Consider the following 20,815-nt stretch of genomic DNA (forward strand, 5'->3'; position numbering starts at 1 on the left):
AAAAATTTTATATAAAAATTAATTTTAATTTTAGAAATTCATAAATAAATTTAATTTATTTTCAAACATAAAAAATATTTAAAACTTAATACGAATTCTTATTATAATATTAAAAATGTGAAAGTAGTTTTTGAAAATTTAAATAGCTTAAAAATTTAACAAACCTGTAGCTCCTATCCTACCCGCCCTTCCTTTCAAACAATATTGCACATGACTTAATAGTATATAAAAATAAGTATTTGACTCGAACATTTTCACCACCTAAGATCTGCAATATAGAAACTTTTAATGTAGTTTATTGCAGTGAAAATCATCTACAAACTCTAATGGCATTTCTTTGATGCCCACGCGAACATTTTTGCGCTATTTGATCTGTAGGATGCACACTGTCGCACTGTTTTCACCGCCTATTTTTTTTTTAAAAATTAGAAAATGATAGTAGTGGAAGCAAGTATACTATGAATTATTCTTTTTATGTAAGAATTAATGAAATTCGGTTGGAAATAGAATTACTGCATTGGAGTAAAATGAGTTTTTTCGGTTGGAGTGCCTGCCCCCCCCCCTACGATCCATCGTTTCTCGCCATAGGGTGTTCATATTTAAGACACGACACGAAAACCTTCGGCTTCCGAAAAATACCTGGTGTCACTACTCTAGCTTGGAATCCTCGACCTGGTTGCAAAAACGTTGGATCGGGTTTAGGTTGACCTGACTGTTTGGCGGTGTAACCCGAAATACCACGCTATAGAATATGAGCTGCCCGAGGCTGCCCCGGCTACCCGCGCCTGCCCGCGGCTGCCCGCTCGCGAGTCCATGCCCGTGCTGCCCGCGGCCCACGCACGCTGCTCCACGTTTGCTCGCAGCTTCGCTTATGCGTCCCCGCCCATGGCAGCGTCGCGCCCCGCTGTTGCGACTCACCTTAGCGCTACCATGAGCTCGCATCCCGTGTCGAGTCGGGTCCGGGTCCGTGTTTTCGACCCGTTTGCCTACCCGGGTCGGGTTAGGGTCGACCCGATTGAACCCGGATCAGTTTCGGGTTCGACCCGAACCTGACACGTGACCCGAAATTAACACCCCTACTCGCCACAATGCCGAACCTAGCTCAATTCACCTCCCTGATCCAAACTTACTTCACATGCTTCCAAATTCACCTTACGAGCCATTCTTGCTCTTATTTATACATGCTTCTTCAACACCGATCCACATGCATCTACTAAAGTTCTACTAATAAGACCCAATCCAAGCTATATTATTTGCTTAAATGAAGAAGAATAAAGTTCTTATTTCTAAATATATTGTTCTAGCTGGGAAAAAAAATATAAAGTAAATGTGTGATTAACACCACCTCCGCTTCTATAAATGATTGATAGTTCTTGGATTTACACAAAGATTTGTGCTACGTGCTTATGATATCCAAATTAAAAAATGAACTAACTTTTACGCATATTCTAGGGCTATAAAAGTCATCCTAATAGATAAGATTTATTAATAGATAAGATTTATTAAAGTATACATGGAACAAAGTGAAGATCTTAATTACACGGAAACAACGCAGCTCTCATCTTGGTCTAGTGGTTGAGAGCTTTGGCTTCTAATCAAGAGGTTTTGGTTCAAGTCTTACGTATGTGATGTATATCTGAGTTTGTCTTGATTGGCCTAAATGTTCACCGCCCCCCTCTTTATGGCATATTTAAGTATAACATTAAGGAGAGAGCATATATAAATTGTTGTTTCATTTCTCTAGATTTATTGTCATTTAAAGAGAGAGAGAGAGCATGCATGTAAGAGAGAAATTAGCACTTCTTTGAATTTGGTTATTACACTACAAAATAAAATTGTTTGAAAGCATATATATCTAATTTGAATATATATAGGCTTCGTTTGGGACAGCTTTCTTACTATTTTCTATAGTAACTTTTTAGAACAAAAACTTCTAGTTCAAAATATTTTTATACCAAAAAGTTGCTTTAGAAAGCAATAAGAAAGCCGTCCCAAATGAAACCATAATTTGTCCCAAGTAGTCAGCAAACTTCGTTTCATCTCACAAGTGGAAGAAGCATGAATTCAGCGTAAAACAACTGCAAAATTAAAAATAAAAAAATTATATAAAAATTGTAATTTGTTAAACCTAAAAAAAAAACAATTATCTATTCTATAAAAAAAATATGATGACCTTCCAAATAAGCATGTAGAAGGATTGCAGAGAAAATTTGTCCTTCAAATCAATAGACTCACTTTGCTTCCAAAGCATTAAAGCAAGACCTGAATGGCTCAATATCTGCAACAAAGTCGAGAAGATTTTCATTGTACTTAAATATAACAATTATAAGCTAGAAAACTTATTTTCATATATTAAATTTCCCTTAGTGTATTAATTTAACATACAGTTATGAGCTTGCTCCATGGGCGAGAAGAAGTGGCTCCAAACACTATTGTAAAAATATAAGCCATCTCTAAGAGACAAACACAAATCCAAAACACCTGTTAGAATCCAAATGAGGGAATCAATAATATATCGAAGTTAAGAACTGTGCTTATTGATGAAATATGCCATATGTGATTTGACTAATAAGTAGCTGACCTTTTTTGGACCTAGATTAGAAGCTAATGAACGAATGCCAAATTTTTTATCTCCTTCAATATCTGGTACATCCTGTTGATGAATCATAATTATAGCTCAAATATGCAAAAAAATTCTTGCAAGTGCCAAGTTCATGCAAGCTTTTTAATGAATATTAATTACATTATTCTTAATGAAATTAAGAATATAGAATTTGCAATGTACTATACAATGTACTATGAAACAATTGAAAAAGAGATCAACAACACAAAAAACATTCCAAAATTTGCTTGTTTGAGGCTTAAATAAGCTTAAATCTATGGCCAAACAAATATCAAATAATCCACTAAACTTTAAAGAGAGTGCACAAATGATTAAATACTTAACATGATATAATTAGGAATATGTTCAAACATACTCTTTTGCCTAACTGTAGGATAATGTAGTTATCTGTCATGAATATGAAGGCTATATATCAAGAATGAAATTATGTTGTTACTACAGCTACTATCACCTCCTTTATTGTAGGAGTTGAAATGAGAACTACTGTATGATATAATGAATGATTTTTCTCTTGCTAGAAATAAAAAATAGCACCACTTTTTCAATTTTGAGGAAGTTGAAGAACTCCCCTTGCAAGCACTTAGGAAAAAAAAAACTTTTCTTTATCAGAGGACAACCTTCTACTCTCTTTTCCTATCTTTTTTTTTTTTTGCTTCTTATTATGAGTTGCTCTACATGTAAGAATTATATGGTTTTATATAATAAAGAGTTAATCTTCTAACATTAATGATCAATATTAATTGAAACATTGTAACTATAAACTTTTATGGTAGCATTCATTTAGGACTTCATGATAGCCTTCATTTATAACTTTGTGATAACTTTCATTTAGGACTTTATGGTTGTCTTCATTTACGACTTAGTAGTAGCATTCATTTACAACTTTGTGATAGCCTCAAATAAGGACTTTGTGGCTGTAACTGAGTTTGAAAAAATCAAGAGAAAATTGTATCCAATATGATTAATGAAATTAGACTTCACACTTAACAACCTCTCATTTAGAGTCTGAATTTTTTAATTATTGGTTTACTAATTAATCATGTTTGAATATTTTTCTATATGGCATTTCTATGTTATTAGTAGCAAACATTAACAATGGTTTTGCAATATCATAGTTCATTAATGGCATACTAGTTAAACTTTGTCTTATTATTGTGTTACTCATTTATTTTAAATGTTTGACTACCCTATAATGCCGATCTATCTATCCATTAAAAGCTTTTTTCTTTGCCCTCTCTCTTCTTGTTGCTAATCTTTGTTGGATACTTTACAAGTAAGGATGGATTAATAGTGAAAAGTTTAACTTCTAACTCTAATTTTCAACCACCAACACCATTAAAGACTTTTTGTAGTCTCTCTTGTATAGTTTTGTGGAAGTCTCTATTGATTAATAGAGAGTTGGTCATCTTAAAGGCTTGAATTCTTTTCCTTTTTGGCCAAGAGGACAAATTAATATAATCTATTGCATCCTTAGATAGTAATGATAACAATTTTTGTAAAATGACATATTATGCTACCTATGAAAGAGTGTTCGAGAAAATTTTTGTACTAAAAAACCGTTCTAAGAAACAATAAGAAAGTTGTCCCAAACAAATCATAAGTTTATATTGAAGGTTAGATTTTAAAGCATCATATCAGTATTACTTTGCAGAAGTACCTTGAATAATGCTACCACAATGCAGAATATGCTCACGACAATGGTTCCCAAAATTAGTGGCCTTGAAAAGTTCATTTGCCTTCCAAGAACAAAGGTCTGCATGATCAATAAAGACTTAAACGTTAATTAAATAGTTTATATAAAAATAGTATGTTGAAACTATTAAAATAAGTTCTAAAAATATTCATTTTTTATTATTTAAGTTTCATAAAAGAAAATTAAATAATTTTTAATTATAGTTGTTAAATTCAATAATATTTGTGAAATAGCATCAAGATGCTTCGAAATTTGGATTGAGGCCCTAGAATAAAAACGAATGAAAATATAAGATTTAAAAAAAATATAATAAACTGAGAAATAATGATTTTTAAAATATATATATGAATATTTTTTACATGAACATCAGAAAGAAAATTTGATGACGAGAATATATCTAAAAATTATTGAATTTATTTTGTAGTGAGCGTAGTATATGAATAAATATATATATATATATATATATTAGTCTATCAATTCAGAAGCAATATGAGCTTTAAATCTTGAGATAAAGTTCAATATTTACTTGGTTGAAATGTTAAGCATAGATTCTTATGTTTTTCATATCTATTACCTTCTCTAATTACGTAGACTAACTACCATTATAGCCCTCTAATAATATTAGTTGAAATATTTTTGTTATGCCTCAAAAAATTTTACTTGATCAACATGAACTTTGATGCGCTATTTGTATTGAATGTTGTTAGAAAAAAAATTGAATTATCTAAGCTCCAGTTTTAGAAGACTTACAGTCAAATTGAACTTCTTAATAAGACAAACCCAATGAATTTAAGACTTGACTAGGGCTGCTTTCTAACATTTCGCTTTTCAAAACATAGCCACACTTTCATTTGGTTCATGCATGCTTTTATGATAATTTTTAATTACTTTCTACAAATTTTTATGGTACAATGCTACTTTTTACAACCATATCTATCAATGTGTTGGAATTGCAAAAAATTTTCTATCATCCTTTTCAAGAAACAATATATAATCCAAGTCCAACAGTTTCCAAATAAATTACTTTCTACACAACTTCATAACAATATTTTATAAAAAGTTGGAATAGCTTCAAACATACTTTAAAAGTGATATGACTTGAGTGAAAATGAGCTCAAATCTAGCACCTAAAGTAAATTTGAGATTTTGAGAAAGAAATCCATGAATTTTCTATAACACAACAGTTTTAATAAGGTTGGGTTCTATAATTTGTTCTTCTTAAAACTTTTCGAAGAAAAAAAAAAAAATCTCTTATCTGTTGATGTCAACTTATAAGATGATAAACTCTTTCTACTCTCATGAATATACTTGCACACGAATACTAACTTGTGTATTTAGTTTACAAACATAAAAAACATGTTTGATGGAATATTTTATTTAGTGAGTCATATACTTGCGATCCTCAAATTTCAAGTTGTCAAGCACAATGAATTTATTGATGCATAGTTTTGCTAAATATATCACTAGCTAGGTCTTATGCCAACATGTTGTTCTTATACATAATATTAGATTGTTGTATAATAAGAAAAATTTTTATGTCAACTACATCAAAACTTAGGCTTCGTTTGGGACGGTTTTCTTATTCCTTCATAAAGCAGATTTCTAGTACAAAAATTAAAATTTTTATACTAGAAAGTTGCTTTAAGAAGCAAAAATAAAGTCGTTCCAAATGAAGCCTTAATGACATTAGCAACTTTATAAAGCACTGCAAGCTAAAAGCAATTCTTATTTAAAATATGGATGTCACTTGATAAATAAAACAACATAATTGTAAAATTAATTATTAAAATGTGAAGGGAACTTACATTCACTGAATATGCAGTGGAGATTAGAAAAAATAAAAAACTACCCCAAAGTAAAGGCCTTGATCCAACATTATTCACGATGGCAAAACCCTGAAATAATCAATTAATAATCAACATAAAACTTTAGGTTAATATAGGCTTACTTAAAAGATAATTTTTAAAATTCAAAACAATGAATAATTACAGTCCTTAGGAAGAAATATTCATAATAAAAAAAGTCTCTAAGATGTTTTTTTTCTAAATATCATGAATTTTTCATACTTAATGGAAGGTATTAGAAAGAAATTCATTTTTTTTTTAATTTCAACGTTAATTTTTATGATGTAAAATGATGCAAAACTCATTGATGTAAGAATTTTATAAGTCTATCTAAATCAAAACTTATTAAGGTTATACTAAGCCTAAAGCGATCAACTCTCAAATTAATAGGGTGAAACAATCAAAATTAGTCTTAATTAAGATAAATTAGATTATATATTAAATTGGCTGATGGAAATAAGGTATATCTTAGGTATGTGAAACCAAACCTACGTTTAAAGGTGTAAATATGAAGAAACACAACACATGGTGGATTTTATAAAAATATATCATACATATTGGCATTGATCAATTTGACCAAATTGTGGTCCACCCATAAAAACCTCAAATGTATACAATGACAAATGAGATAATTAATAGGATTATAAGATTATCATTCATTAGAAGGGAGATTAAATAATCCAATCATTTGTGGAAGAGACGATCAATGTGTTTCTCTACATAAGAAAAATAGGATCAAATGGTCTATCTGTCTAAGTAAAAAAAAGGTCAAATGAATGAGCAAGGGAGAATTAAAGAGCCTAGATGCCTAAGTAAGAGAGGTTCAAAGGGCATCCCTACAAAACCAAGAGATGGTCAAAAGGGTCTCTATGCATAAGAATGAGATGGCGAAAAATTTTGCCTACCTAAATAAGAGAGGTTAAACATTCCCTAAGATGAAAGTACCAAAAAGGTCTCTCTGTCTAAATAAAGAGGTTAAGCAAATGAACTCTCTTTCCATGTATGATCCAAACATAAAAAACTTCTCAAAATTTCAATATTAAATGTTTTTAACATATAATTTAGGAAATTAAGGCTCAAGAATTATATAACTTTCATCTTAACTTCCAAGAATAATAAAATTTATGAAAGATGGAATATCTTTCCACCTAAATTATAAATAACATTTTTTTTAAAAGATCAATAAAATCTATTTAGCCTACAAACTTGAAATTAAATTATAAACATTATATACCACTCAATCTATAATACATGTAAAACATAAAATTATATCAAGGGAATATCCTTTTGCATATAGTCTAGATAACCCCAAATTTTAAGAAATATTAAATTTAAATCCTTTCAATCATAATATAAGAAATCGTAGGGTCCTTCACCTATGATAAGGAAAGGTCAATGATTTAAATTAAGATTCCATAGCCTTGAAATGAGTCAATGTGAGGGAACTCATTAGGGATATGGTTTTAATAAAAAGTTTTATGTTTAATAAGGAATATAAATAAGAATACTAGTTAATGTAACACCTAATTTTTGCACAACCATATCAAAGTTATGCATGTGACAAATGGCCAATAGTCAATCTTAGAAGAGATTCTCGATTGATATGCAAATTTAATCATTATAAGCTTAATCATATTGAGTTATCCTGGTTCTCTAATTCCACTCACGAGATGACTAGCGGCTTGATAGAAACAAACCATGTGAATTATGATCTTCTACCAAATCATACCATTTTCCTCAATGAAGCTTTATCCCTCATGTAATGCTCATGCCACTCAAAACTAATAGTTGATCATTCTATCATATCCATATGATTTCATGAAGCATCAAGTCATTCTAATCATGAATTCATTAGAATTTCCTTTCTTGTTGTAAGCTAACTTCATTACAATCTCAATAGTCATGTCCAAAGCTCAAAATATATCATAATAACTTGGTTTTGCATCATCTATAGATCATGCTACTCATCATCAATCAAGAACTATCAATTGGTCTCACAATTGGTCTCAAGTTCTCCACATAGACCAATCTTATCACTAAAAAGCTAGACTTTTTAATCATCAATCAACTCATCCATCTCAGTGTTTATTTAATTGATGAATGCAACTATTTGTATCCCTTCCCTTGTTTATAAAAATGATTTTTGATTAACAAGCTTTTAAACACTTATTGATGTACTAAACTTTACGTAGAGAGAAAGAGTAAGAATAAGAGCTTGTTGTGTTATATTCTCTCTCTCCATAGTGATATTTTTCACTCATTATAATGGGCATACATCTTTAAAACCAAACCACTTAATTATGTCTCCTGGTTAATATCAAGCCTATAGACTAAAGTAGAGGAGATTGGGTAAAGTACAAATAATAAAGCAAATAAACCCCATTACATAATATATTATCATTAGAGCTTCATATAGACAAAGTTTATAGGATACAAATTCTATGAGGTAAATATTGCTAATATTTCTTCTATTTTAGTTCTTTAGTTTATGTAGTTATGCCTTTCTCTTTGAAAATTACAACCATGTCATAACAATTCAAGTGGTTCGAAATAATTTCAAGGTACTTTGTATTACGGTAGATGCTTTTAGCTCAACGAGTGTAATTTTCCAACACCTTACTAACAGGATGAGACTGGCTTGGATGCCAAAACTCTGGGTTGCATGATGGTGATCTTGCTAGATTCATCATGGAAAGGTGAACTTTATAGGAGATTACCCTCACAAGGGATGACAAATACTCCATTAATCAGAAGGAAAAATTCATGGTTCTCCAAGTATTGTCCATCGATAATATCATATTTAGATGACCCCAACATTTTTTTTATTGACCACATAAACATACCACCTCTACCTTATGTTCCTTAAGATTAATAATTCGGCTTATATTTAGGTGGAGTTGGTGACCTCCTAAAGTTATAATCTACATAGAATCTATACACCCTGAACTCCTAGTCACCTTCCCATGGAAAAAACAACAAGTATTGATGATTTGGTAGCCAAGTCGTTGAAGTACTCGCTTATACAAAAGTACCTGAGCTCCCCTTTATCATTAATGCCACATTGGAGGTATTTATCTTACCAATATAATAAATCTACTTAGAGCTTATCTTAATATTTTCTCATAGGTATTGATCTTTAGTTCAACTTCTTTCAACATCACATATGATCAATAATTAGGTAGGTCAAGCATAAAAAGTGGAGCTCTTTTCTTGCCTTCATGCATACTTTGAATACACATTCATTTGTTGTCCATTCACACTTATCTTAGCTTTATGCATACTTTCTTTAATTACTAACATATGAAGACATACAATAAAGATAAAAAAGAAGAATAATTTTAGTACTATTGAGGGCACATTCTACTAGATAGTAATTATGTTCCGGTTGAGGAATGTTGGTACCACCAACTAGTGCTTAATGAATAACATATTTTTATAATTCAAAATGATGAAAATGAATTTCTATGTTGACAACTTATTTGTAAAAAATAAGTCACTAATCAAACATTTGGTGAACTTGGTAAAACCATTTACACATATTAAGATGCAACATGAAGGTGAACCCTAATAAGTGTTTATTTGGAGTCTGCTCTAAGGATTTTTTATTGTGATGATTATATTAGACCATGTCTATTTCAATATCCTAATAAAATTTATGTCACTGTTGCATTCTTTATGAAGGACATTTAGAAATGAGTTGGTAGGCATTTTGGGCAAAGTAAATTTATGTCACTCGTTCATATATCTCATATCATCACTCATCCTTAGTGGTCCTTTATTAGATAAACCTCTTTTCTTATACCTCAAAGTCGGGAGTCACTTTATTCCTTGTTCAAGAAGAAAACTATCATCAATAAACACTTCACTATGTTAGTGACATGGTTATTTTTTCTTTTTCATTTTATTTTTTAGCTAATAGTTTGATTATTGAAATTAAAAAAAAAATTAAATTTACTTTTATATTTTATTTTTAGAAATAATTTGATTTATTTTTAAAAGCACTCAAAATAAATTATAAATTTTCTTAGATTTTTTTTCCTCCTAGCTAGTCCTAGCTTCTCTTGATCATTGTTCCTACCATGATGCTAGACTTTGCCCAAATCACTGCCTTGATCCAAATCCACTCCACCCATAAGAGCTCTTCCTACCCTTATTTATCAAAAAATTCTTCAACACCAATAAAAATCCACAAAAGTTCTACTAATAAGACAGTCTAAGCTATATCGTATGCTCAATTGGTGAAGAATAAAGTTCTAATTTCTAAATATACTATCCAAGAAGGGAAAATATCAAACATATGTATAGTGCCAAATTCAATTCTCTTGTCACACAATATTTTTATTCAATCTACACATCTTTCATACTTCGCTCCTAAATACACAAATAAATACATAATTAATATATGGTTGTTCATATTTCCAAAAAAATATAGCATTTTTTGTGTGTGTGTGTGTGGCCAAAGAGAAGTAGCTCATTTTGGCCAATTAACATAGACATACACACACACATCACATTTGCAAGACTAAAACTCAAGACCAAGGTGACCTCCGTAAATTTTGCATCTTAAAATGACTTAAGGCTTAGTTTGGGACCTCCATATATATATATATATATAGACAACTTTTTTATAAAGAAACTTTTTTGAAAAAAAAAAAATTTGTACTTAGAATTTTTGTATTAAAAATTGCTTTAGAAAGTGATGAAGAAGTTGTCTCAATCGAAACCTAAATGCATTGTATGGTAGTTCTCAACTTCTTTGAGAATTTGAAGTGAGAAACATTGATTTTTTTTTTTTTTAACTACGTACGTGCCTTTGTTTGAAATTCTCAACAAAATATTTTTAGAGGTAATTTAACAAACTAGTTAGCAATAAAATTGCATAAAATACCATAATAGCATAAGCCAAAATAACTGCAACAGCTTTTGTCATGTCCATCACCCCAGAAGCAAGTGGAAGGTGTGGCTTGTTTATCTGAAAAAAGAGAATAAAATCTTTAAAATTTAATATGATAAATCATATAAAAATGAATTATAAATTACCAACAATAATAAATAAAACCTTCATTTAAGGACAATTAATTAATAGCTTCTTTTATAGGCATATAATAATGTACAACACGTGTGGAAAATACCTTGTCGATTTCAATATCGAATATTTGATTTATTCCAGTAGCATAACAGAAAATGCAAACAAATATAGCTGCCACCTGCAAAATTAGATGTAATGAGATGAGTTGTTTAACTTTTTTAGTGTTCGTTCAATAATATAATATTTTAGTGTAAACGGATGGCATCCATGCATATCAATAATTCTAATAATTTTTTCAACATAATTCTTCTAATTTCCTCTAGTATGTTATTTTTATAAATAATCATCTAAATAACCTTATTGAGTGAGATGTTTACTTTCTTCATTCAATTGGACATATTTTTTTATTGAATACCTCTTAAATGATAATAATATTGAGATTGATATCTACCATTTGAAATCTTTAGAACTTTTAGCCAATTTAAGGAATTCAAAAATTTAGATTTTCATTTGGATGTTATCTATGGATTTATTTAAGAGGTTGTAATTGGGTGACCTACACTGAATTTGGTGAGGTTGATATCCATGATCTCTTGTTTGTTTCTACTTTTTTGGTTGAGTCCAGATAATTTTTATTATTATGAATTCTTATGTTTGTTTAAGGAATATATGCATTAATTTTGATGAGCAAAGATGACTTTGCATGTAATTATTTGTACTTCTACTCAATAAATAAGATCATTATAAGAGTGGACTATTTATTGCATTATTGAGAAGTAGAATAATCCAAAGTGAAGACCTCCAAGAAAAATACATTATAGAAACTTCAGATCTACTCCCAATATTTGACATGCTTTAGAAGAGAATATTTAAAAATATTATTTTAGATTATCTCCCTCTTTTTGTAAAATCCCAAAAAGATGGGAGGAGTCTTTGATAATTTTTTAATGAGAAATAAATTATTCAATAAGAAGCCTAGCTAGATCTATAAAAGTACGAATAATTCTACTTGAAAGAAAGTAGAATTATGTGTAAGTATGCCCCTTAAGAGTTGTCAAGAAGATCTTGCAGAGGATTGTATCATAAACATACTAAATGTGCATGATTGTCTTATACTATTTAATGTGTTCATAAGGGTCAAATGTAATTACCCAAACTTTTTAAACTGGATTTATTTGAGAAATCTAAATTTTTAACTGAAGCATTACGACGCTGAACTATGCTCTATGTTCTATAGTAACTCTAAAATAGACATGCAATGCTATGATGTCGGTCTGGAGCGTTACGATGCTAAGCATCTTACAACAATTTTTATTTCATATTCTTTAGGACTAAGCTGTTTCTCCTCCATTTTTCGCCGGGTAAGGAAGAGGGGAGGAAGAAAAGAGAGGGAGAGGAGAGAGGGAAGAGAGAAAAAGCCACTTTGGGTCTTTTCTAACCTTTGCTTTAGTTATGAAAAGTATTTTGATCTTGGTATGTAATTAGAATCTTAGTTTTGTTTTTAATAATTTTGATTTCTCAAATTTTATCTTTTATAAAAGTGATTAAAATACATTTTCTCCTAATTTAGTGAATCTCCTAATTTAGTAAATCTTTTAAGCATGTATCAAGTGTTTGATTTTAGCTCATTTGAAATCCGGTCGGATCACTTGTAGTGTTGTCGGATCACTTATAGTGTTGAAGGGTTCATCTCGTCGATATGCTTAGTTCGGCTATAAGTTTGCAGAAATTAGAGTTTGAATGATCCTAAAATTACTTTTAGAAGTTTTCAATTTAAATATGATCTCAAGATTCGTGCTAATCATATTAATTTTATGGAGACCTATCAATTATATAATTGGAGATACAAGAATTCAAACTACTCAAAATTGAAGAGAGGATTACATAATTAAAAATAATTGTCTGGTTCTCATTATAGGGATTATAGAAGTCAGGTCTTCACAAACTGATAGTTGAAGCCTAATATTAGTTTTAGATAGTAGTAACTGGGCAAAAATAGATGGATGATGTAAGTTAGGCAGTGGTGGCTGTGGTAACTAATTGTGATCATTAGCACTGAACTCTAGAAAATAAAATACTCAATTATCTATGTGAACTTTGAAGCATTGATGTAAACAATGATGTCTTATTTATAGCTTTTTGAGAGACATTTTGGTAAATTTTACAGTAATCCATAACAATTTAATGAATTTTCCACATTGATCCCACTGATCATAAATCATTTATCTAGTACTTGAGTGCTTTAATGATGCTTTAAGTGTTTGATTTAGATTCATTTGGATTGAAATCAAATCGTTAATGGTGTCGTTAGCTTTGTCTCGTTGAGACATTCAATTTACTATAAATTAATTGAAATCCAAATTTATATGATCATAAACTTAATTCAAAAAAGTTACCTTTAATAATCCAATGAAAAAGGGTAGAGAAATATCTGAGAAGCTTTCAATAGCCATTAAAGAACTCGAGATAACTCCCAAAATCTGAATAAAAGTGCCAACAACAATAACAAAATCAAGCCTTTATCTTATGGGGGTGAATAAAAGTATCAAATAAAATAAAAATGAATTCTATGGAATATATGAACGAAAAAAAAGGAAATCTTTAAGTAAAAGAACTTAACTGTGCCGATACATGCATAGGGGCGCGTAAACGCATAGAAAATCTTTAACCAACAAATTAGTGCCTTCCATACAATCATTAAATCATTATCTTCAGCTTGAGATGATTGAGAATTTGCATGACAACACTTTCGAGATTTTAATTTATTAAAATGTCCACCAATGGCGCCCGCATAGTCGTAATATGAGCGACAATCTATATTTCTTTTGTTGGAGACTTTAGCAGCAACGATGAGTTGTTTCTTCTTTGAATGACAAACACCTATAAATTTCATTAATTAAAAGCATGTGATTGCACTAATTATATTATATAAATCAAAAGGATTGTTCAACTCTTTTAGTCTTTTTAGAACTAATCAAATATATCAATCACATTGAATATAAAATAATCACAAATAGGGTATGTTTTTTTGGATAGGTTCGAGTTCAATCTGAATTGATCCGTCACTGTTTGACCCGACATGAACACGACCTATTTATAGTTTATGTCAACATCCTTAACCCAAACTTGGCCCGATTCGATTTTGGGGCAATTCAACACGACCCATAAACCTGGAATACCGCGGAACTGCAGAGGCAAGCTGGTGTGGGCTCGGTGGCAAAGCGTGGACACGGCCACCGAGCGCGAAGGGGATGCGAGCGTGAAGAGGGTAGTGTGAGTGAAATGACAAATGGGACTGAGTGCGATGCAGGTGCGCTACGGCCTGCAGCCTGCCAAGCAGGCACATTAAAAATGCAGTTATGAACAGTAACTGCGTTTTTACTGTTCAAACTCACAAAACCAAATGGTTCTTGGATTTGATCTCCGCACGTAATAATCTTTTCATTTTTTGCACTTATTAATTTAGTCGCAGATGCAAAAGTTTTAATTAGAGTTTCAACTTCTAAGAAACTTATTGACACTTTTCAATAGAAAATTTATATATAATCAAGAAAATAAATTAAAAATTAAGGCTTAGTTGGGCACAATTTTTTATCATTTTTTTTTTATGCTTTCAAAAAAAAAAAAAAAACTAAAAAGTATTGTAGAAAGATGTAAACAAAATTGTCTCAAACGAAATCTAAGCCTTCATTTTTAGTTAAGTGCCAGAAATCTTAAGCACAAGTTTTAAATTTTAAGAAATTATCAAAAGTCAAATTTAAGATTAGGGTTCCACTAAGCCTCTATGCACTATGACCAATTTCAATCATTACAAAAGTAAAATTCTAACTTGTGACATGAGGATTTTCAATCTTCTGCTCTACCAATTAAGCTATTCCAATCATTTCTCATTTCATTTATATGCCAATGAAAATAATTAATAATGAATATTAACAAATTAGACCTACGCCTTTAATTTCTTAGATCTTCAAAAAGAATAATTTTTTGGTAAATCCTTAGATTTATGTTGAGTTAGAACGTACAATTCAAAATATCATATACAACACTAATGTACGTCATAGATAATTCAAAATTTTGAAATCAATACTAACGAACCAACATATATCATAAATGAATATTTCGACAAAATTTTCAAATTAAATTTATATATATGAGCAAGCTTGCTAGCTATTAATTAAAGTGCATAAATGGCTCAAAAAATTTATTAATTAATTGTGTATAATGGATCATGAAAATGGCAAATTAAAAAAAAAAAAAAAAAGAGAAAACACTTTTATGAAAATGGTACCTCCAATTATTGAACCAGAAGAGAAGAGCCTGCAAGGAGAAGGGGAAGAAAAAAGTTGCACAAGGCAACAACTCTTGGCCATGGCAATGATGTTCTTAATTTGGAGCTTAGAGAAAGATAATTGATAATCGAGTAAGCCTAAGTTATGAAGGGAAATTTATATTGGCATGAATATAATACATAAATAAAAAATCATTGTCCAACACCTATGCTTATCATAGTTGTCTTGCACCAATGCTTATTTGAAACTACTAAAAATCAGAAACTCTCCACATGGCATAACCCAAAGCATGATGGTGAGGTTTATTATTAATGATAGATTTGCATGCAAGATCGTCTTAATATTTTATGTAATATTAAGCTTTCCACCCAAATAAAATTTTAATATTCCATTTCATGCTTCTAATAAAATTTTAGCCTTCAATTTCAACTATTACATTAAATATTTTATTAATATCAAAACGTCATTAAAACTAATTTTAAATTTACATAGCACTAATGTGGCAGCCTGACATCCATCTCTATTGCCATCTAGCTGGCCTCAATAATTTCTTCATTGCTATCTACCTTTATTGTCATCTACAGTAATAATTTTTCTCATCTCATTTGTAATAAATGGTAGTTTATGGCCCTCTTCACCTCTCGTTCTCCTTTGGAGGTTTGAGATTCACATGTCTTTCATTTTTAAAAATAAAATAAATATCAACCGTCTGTGCCTATTCATTTCCTTGATATTAAGCCTTTTCATATCTCACCGATTGATCGTGCCTATTCATTTCCTATATTAAGCCTCTTCAGACCGCCCATTCATTTTCACAATCTTAAGCCTCTTCATATTGCAAAAGTACTTCCATTTCTTCACCGCCTCTTCAGATCCCAAAATGTAATTTCATCTTCGGCATGCTTTGCGTGAAGAAGAGGTTTAAAAGTGGCTAAAAAAAGCTCTTCTTCCTTTTCTTTCTCGTTGTCCCGACTATCATTCAAATCCAAAGTTTATCGGTCTCGTACAAAAGGTACGCCCGTGCGACCTCTTCTCTCTCTTATTTCTTTGAACTTCATTAAGCAGGTTGATTTAGCTCCTTTTGCTCATGATGCTCATCATCCCCTAGGTGGGTTGTTTTCTTGCTATTAGAGTCTAGATAAGAGAGTGAAGGGATTGGGAAGGAAGATTTTAAATGACATATTTACACTCACTTAAATTATGAATTATCAACTATTATACTTAGAGGCAGGCCAAGATCTTTCTCATGTGGGAACACAAATTTTTGAATTAAAAAAAAAAAAAATCAACTTTTTTTCATTCTTGTTAATTCACTATTAATCTAATTACTATTACTCATGCATTTTTCATTATCAGAAGCGCTATATTTTGTTATATCATCAATTGAGCCTTCCCAATATTTTCTCATTACATCTTTTTAAAGTACTGATATATATACAAATGAAAATAATTAGTTGTAAATCTTAACAAATTGGACATAGGCCTTTAATTTCTTAGATCTTAAAAAAGAAGACTATTTTTTGGAAATCCTTATATTTATGTTGAGTTAGGACAATTTAAAATATCAAAATTTTGAAATCAATAGTAATACAACATACTCCATAAAAGAATATCTTGACAAAATTTTCTAAATTTATATATATGAGAAAGCTTGCTAGATATTAATTACAAATTAAAGCACATAAAGGGCTCCATAATTAATTAATTGTGTATAATGGATTTTGAATAATATAATTAAATTTTTATAAAAAAAAAAACATTCTTTTGAAAATAGTACCTCTAATTGTTGAACTATAAAAGAAGAGCCGGGAAGGAGAAGGGGGAGACAAAGGTTGCACTAGGCAGCTAGTCTTGTTGGCCATGGCAGTCATGTTCTTCAGTGTTTGGATAGAAGCGTATTCGTGGAACTCATCTATTTATAATCAAGAGTTTGCCATTTAGAGCTTAGATAAAGGTCTACGTTATGATGAGAAATTTATATTGACATGAATATTCTACATTAATAAAAACTTATTAGACTCCGCATGGCATAACTCAAAGCATGGCGGTTAGTTTTTTATTTGTAACAGGCTTGCAAGGATTGTCTTAATACTCCATATAACATTAAGTATTATTACAAAATTAGAAGTCTTTATTCAATCTAATGGGCACCTTAATTAAGGTTAGTAAGATTTGTTAAACTCTTATATATTCGAGCTCAGTTTGTTCTTCATGTGATCCATAGTGTTCAGCCTGTTATACACTCGATATGCTCGGTATTTTTACGGGACGACGTAATAACAATTCGTTAATAAATGCAACTTCTTAGCAAACTAAATGAGTCATATTGGGGCTATTAATAAGCAAACTAAAGATTTATATAGCAATTGTTCTTCCTATATCAACTTATTATGAAATTTATTTTACTCGATCCCTAATATCATCGAGATTAAAAAATATGTATATTTCATTAGTTAAACACAAAAGTACATCTCAATAGTTTGAGAAATTCAAACACTAAGAAAGCAATTGCTAGCTGATAATTTTATTAGGACATTGTCAATATATAATTTGTTAATTTTCCATTTTGATTGCCGTATTAATTATTCGATTCAGTCAAACGCCAACACATTGTGAATGCTGCATTGGAAGAATTCAATGTTGATTATTTCGACGCATGCATACAAACAAGACAAATGTTTAAGGAAAAACATTACTAAGATCTCAGGAAAAAGATTTTTTTTTTAATATTTAGGTCAATTAAGATAAATTTATACACACATCATATATGCAACACTTAAATCCAAGACCTTATAATTGGTAGCCAAAACTCTCAACCAGCAGATCAAAGAGAGTTTCATCCAGGAAAAAAAATTGAGATGAGCAGTAAGGTATATATAGTGAAATGATAATTCAATATGCTTTCAAAGTGAATACATAATAGAGTATTTATCTAAAGATTGCTAGAGCAGGAGTTACTAAACTACCCATAGGTAGTTACATAAAGCTAAAATGGTCCTACACAGCCACCGTGCTCATCAGAGAACTCAAAGTTGTGGAGCAGGTAATTATGTGCCTGGTTGGTTTGAAATAAATTTGTTATCATTATCAACCCCCCTCAAGCTGATGGGTGGAAGAACCATCAGTTTGGAGTGTAAATGAGTAGGTCGTTGTGTATGCAAGGACTTGGTGAAAATATCGGCTAGCTGATCAATACGGTGGAATGTGATATGCCGAGCTTGAACATAGTCACATATGAAGTGAAGATCTATCTCGATATGCTTGGTTCAGGCATGAAAAATTGGATTAGAAGCTAGAAACATAGCCGAGCTATTGTCACAGTGTATGGTGTGGAGTGAAGTTCTATAAAACAATCATGGCATATATGACATAGCCGAGATAACAGCTGCGGCAAGAGAGTAGTACTCGGCTTCAATTGAGGAGCGTGCAATGGTGGATTGCTTCTTAACAGACCAAGAGATGAGTGTTGAGCCGAGGAATAGAAAATAAGTTGATGTGGATTTGAGATCGGTAACATCTCCAACCTAATTTATGTCGTTGCAAGCTAAGAGAGTGAGGTCGGTTTTGGGAAAAAAATAGACCGAGCGTGATGGTGCCTTTGAGGTAGCGAAGGATTAAATTTAGTAGTTGGAAGTGATAGAGTAAAGTTTGATAAATGTGTTGACATAATTTGTTGACAGCAAAGGCAAAATCAGGCTTGGTGTTTGTTAAGTACTGTAAGCAATTTGCAGAAACAGAGTAGGTTGATTGTAGGGAAGATAAAGTTATGGATTAGTCAGTCATTTTGAAGGTAATGGGGTGGCGAGTGGTTTCCAAGAGGACATTGATGCATTAGATAACAATCGTTCAATGTAGCTGTGATGTCTCAAAATCTAATTTGGAAGAATTGTTCTTTTATCTTTTAAAAAAATAACAAACATAGTTATCTAATATTATCACATGAATCAATAGAGGATAACATCAAATCATAATATTTAAAGGAAATTCTATCGGCCCACCATCATGTACAGGTTAATCAATCTCTAACCAAGAGGTGAACAAATCCTTGTCTTTTACATAGATTATTATCACAATATGCTAATAGTAATCTCATTGACACATCACATTCATTTCCAATATATTGTAGTAAATAAAGTATAATTGAGCTTAATTCAGAAAATGTCAAAATGTCATAACGACATACAACAAAACTTCTATTGAGCAAAAAATCATATTCTTAGAATTTTAAAAAATTATCAAATATAACATAAAATAGCATTACGAAGCTTTAGTTGAACTAAATCACTATTTTTAGACATAAAAATAAATTTATAAATAGGAAAAAATTGCTATATTTTCAAAATCAGTCGATAAAAAATCTCAAATAAATACTCAAAATGTTCATAATCTCAATCTCTATAATATATAGAATGTTACACAATAAAAGTTTTACTAATACAAAATTATTCTAGATTTTTGTTAACAGAAATACAAATTTGATCAAAAAAATATCAAAAATATAAAACCTTTGAAATAAAAAATAAGGTAAAGATTCTTTACAATGAGATGACCAAATATCTCTATTAAGCTAACTGACAAAAATCTCTCTAATACCTCTAAAACCTAACTTTTCCTTTCTCTCTCCCCACTTTCTCTCTAATTTTCTCTTTTCATTTCTTTGTTTAGGTGAAGTGAATAGGGAAAAGGATTTTAAAATGCATTAAGATATTTTAATATAATAATAATATAATATTTAATTTAATTAATTCTTTATTATAAAATTCAAATAAATCATTTTAGGATTTCAAAAAATATAAAATAATATCCATAAAATAAATCATTTTATTTAAAAAATATTGGTGAAATCAATTTATTAAATGGACATCTAACCATCCCAAAATCCTCATTTGTTTCGACAGGTGTCAATTACTTTAAAAATTTTCCCCGGCCCCCAACAATTAAAAAAAAATCGTGCAAGTAAATATTATAATAACAATGCTATGGCAAAGACAGTTTGTGATTTTGAGTTATATTCAATCAAGGAAAAAATTATTTTCTTGGGTCAAAATATGGGTTATTACAATAGCTATGTGAGATAGATGGTAGCCATTAGTAGAGTGAGTGAAGTCGATTCCAAGAAAGTTGGAGAGAGCACCGAGGTTTCTGATATGAAATTGCTACTGTTGTTGGTATAGTAAAGTGGAAATGAAGTGTGAATCACATCCAAAAGAAGTATGTTATCAATATAAATAAACAAGTAAACCTACATTTGATTATGATAAAAAAAGAAGAATGACGGGTCAGTTTAATTGATATGAAAACCTTTGGTGAGCAAATATGATGATAGGGTTACAAACC

At 30.4% G+C, this 20,815-nt stretch overlaps 1 protein-coding gene across 1 annotated transcript; it reads right to left on the minus strand.

Moving 5' to 3' along the window:
- Positions 1-2,036: 2,036 nt before the first annotated feature.
- Positions 2,037-15,248, minus strand: LOC110114682 (probable homogentisate phytyltransferase 1, chloroplastic). The gene is made up of 10 exons (XM_020847635.2): positions 15,244-15,248; positions 14,347-14,518; positions 13,586-13,669; positions 11,293-11,367; positions 11,049-11,132; positions 4,281-4,376; positions 2,582-2,653; positions 2,386-2,481; positions 2,174-2,278; positions 2,037-2,078 (listed from the first exon to the last, which is right to left on the minus strand). The coding sequence occupies exons 1-10, from the start codon at positions 15,246-15,248 to the stop codon at positions 2,037-2,039; spliced, it is 831 nt and encodes a 276-aa protein (XP_020703294.2).
- Positions 15,249-20,815: the final 5,567 nt, after the last annotated feature.

The sequence above is a fragment of the Dendrobium catenatum genome, unplaced genomic scaffold (assembly GCF_001605985.2).
Source record: "Dendrobium catenatum unplaced genomic scaffold, ASM160598v2 fragScaff_scaffold_256, whole genome shotgun sequence".
Classification (NCBI taxonomy): Eukaryota; Viridiplantae; Streptophyta; class Magnoliopsida; order Asparagales; family Orchidaceae; genus Dendrobium; species Dendrobium catenatum.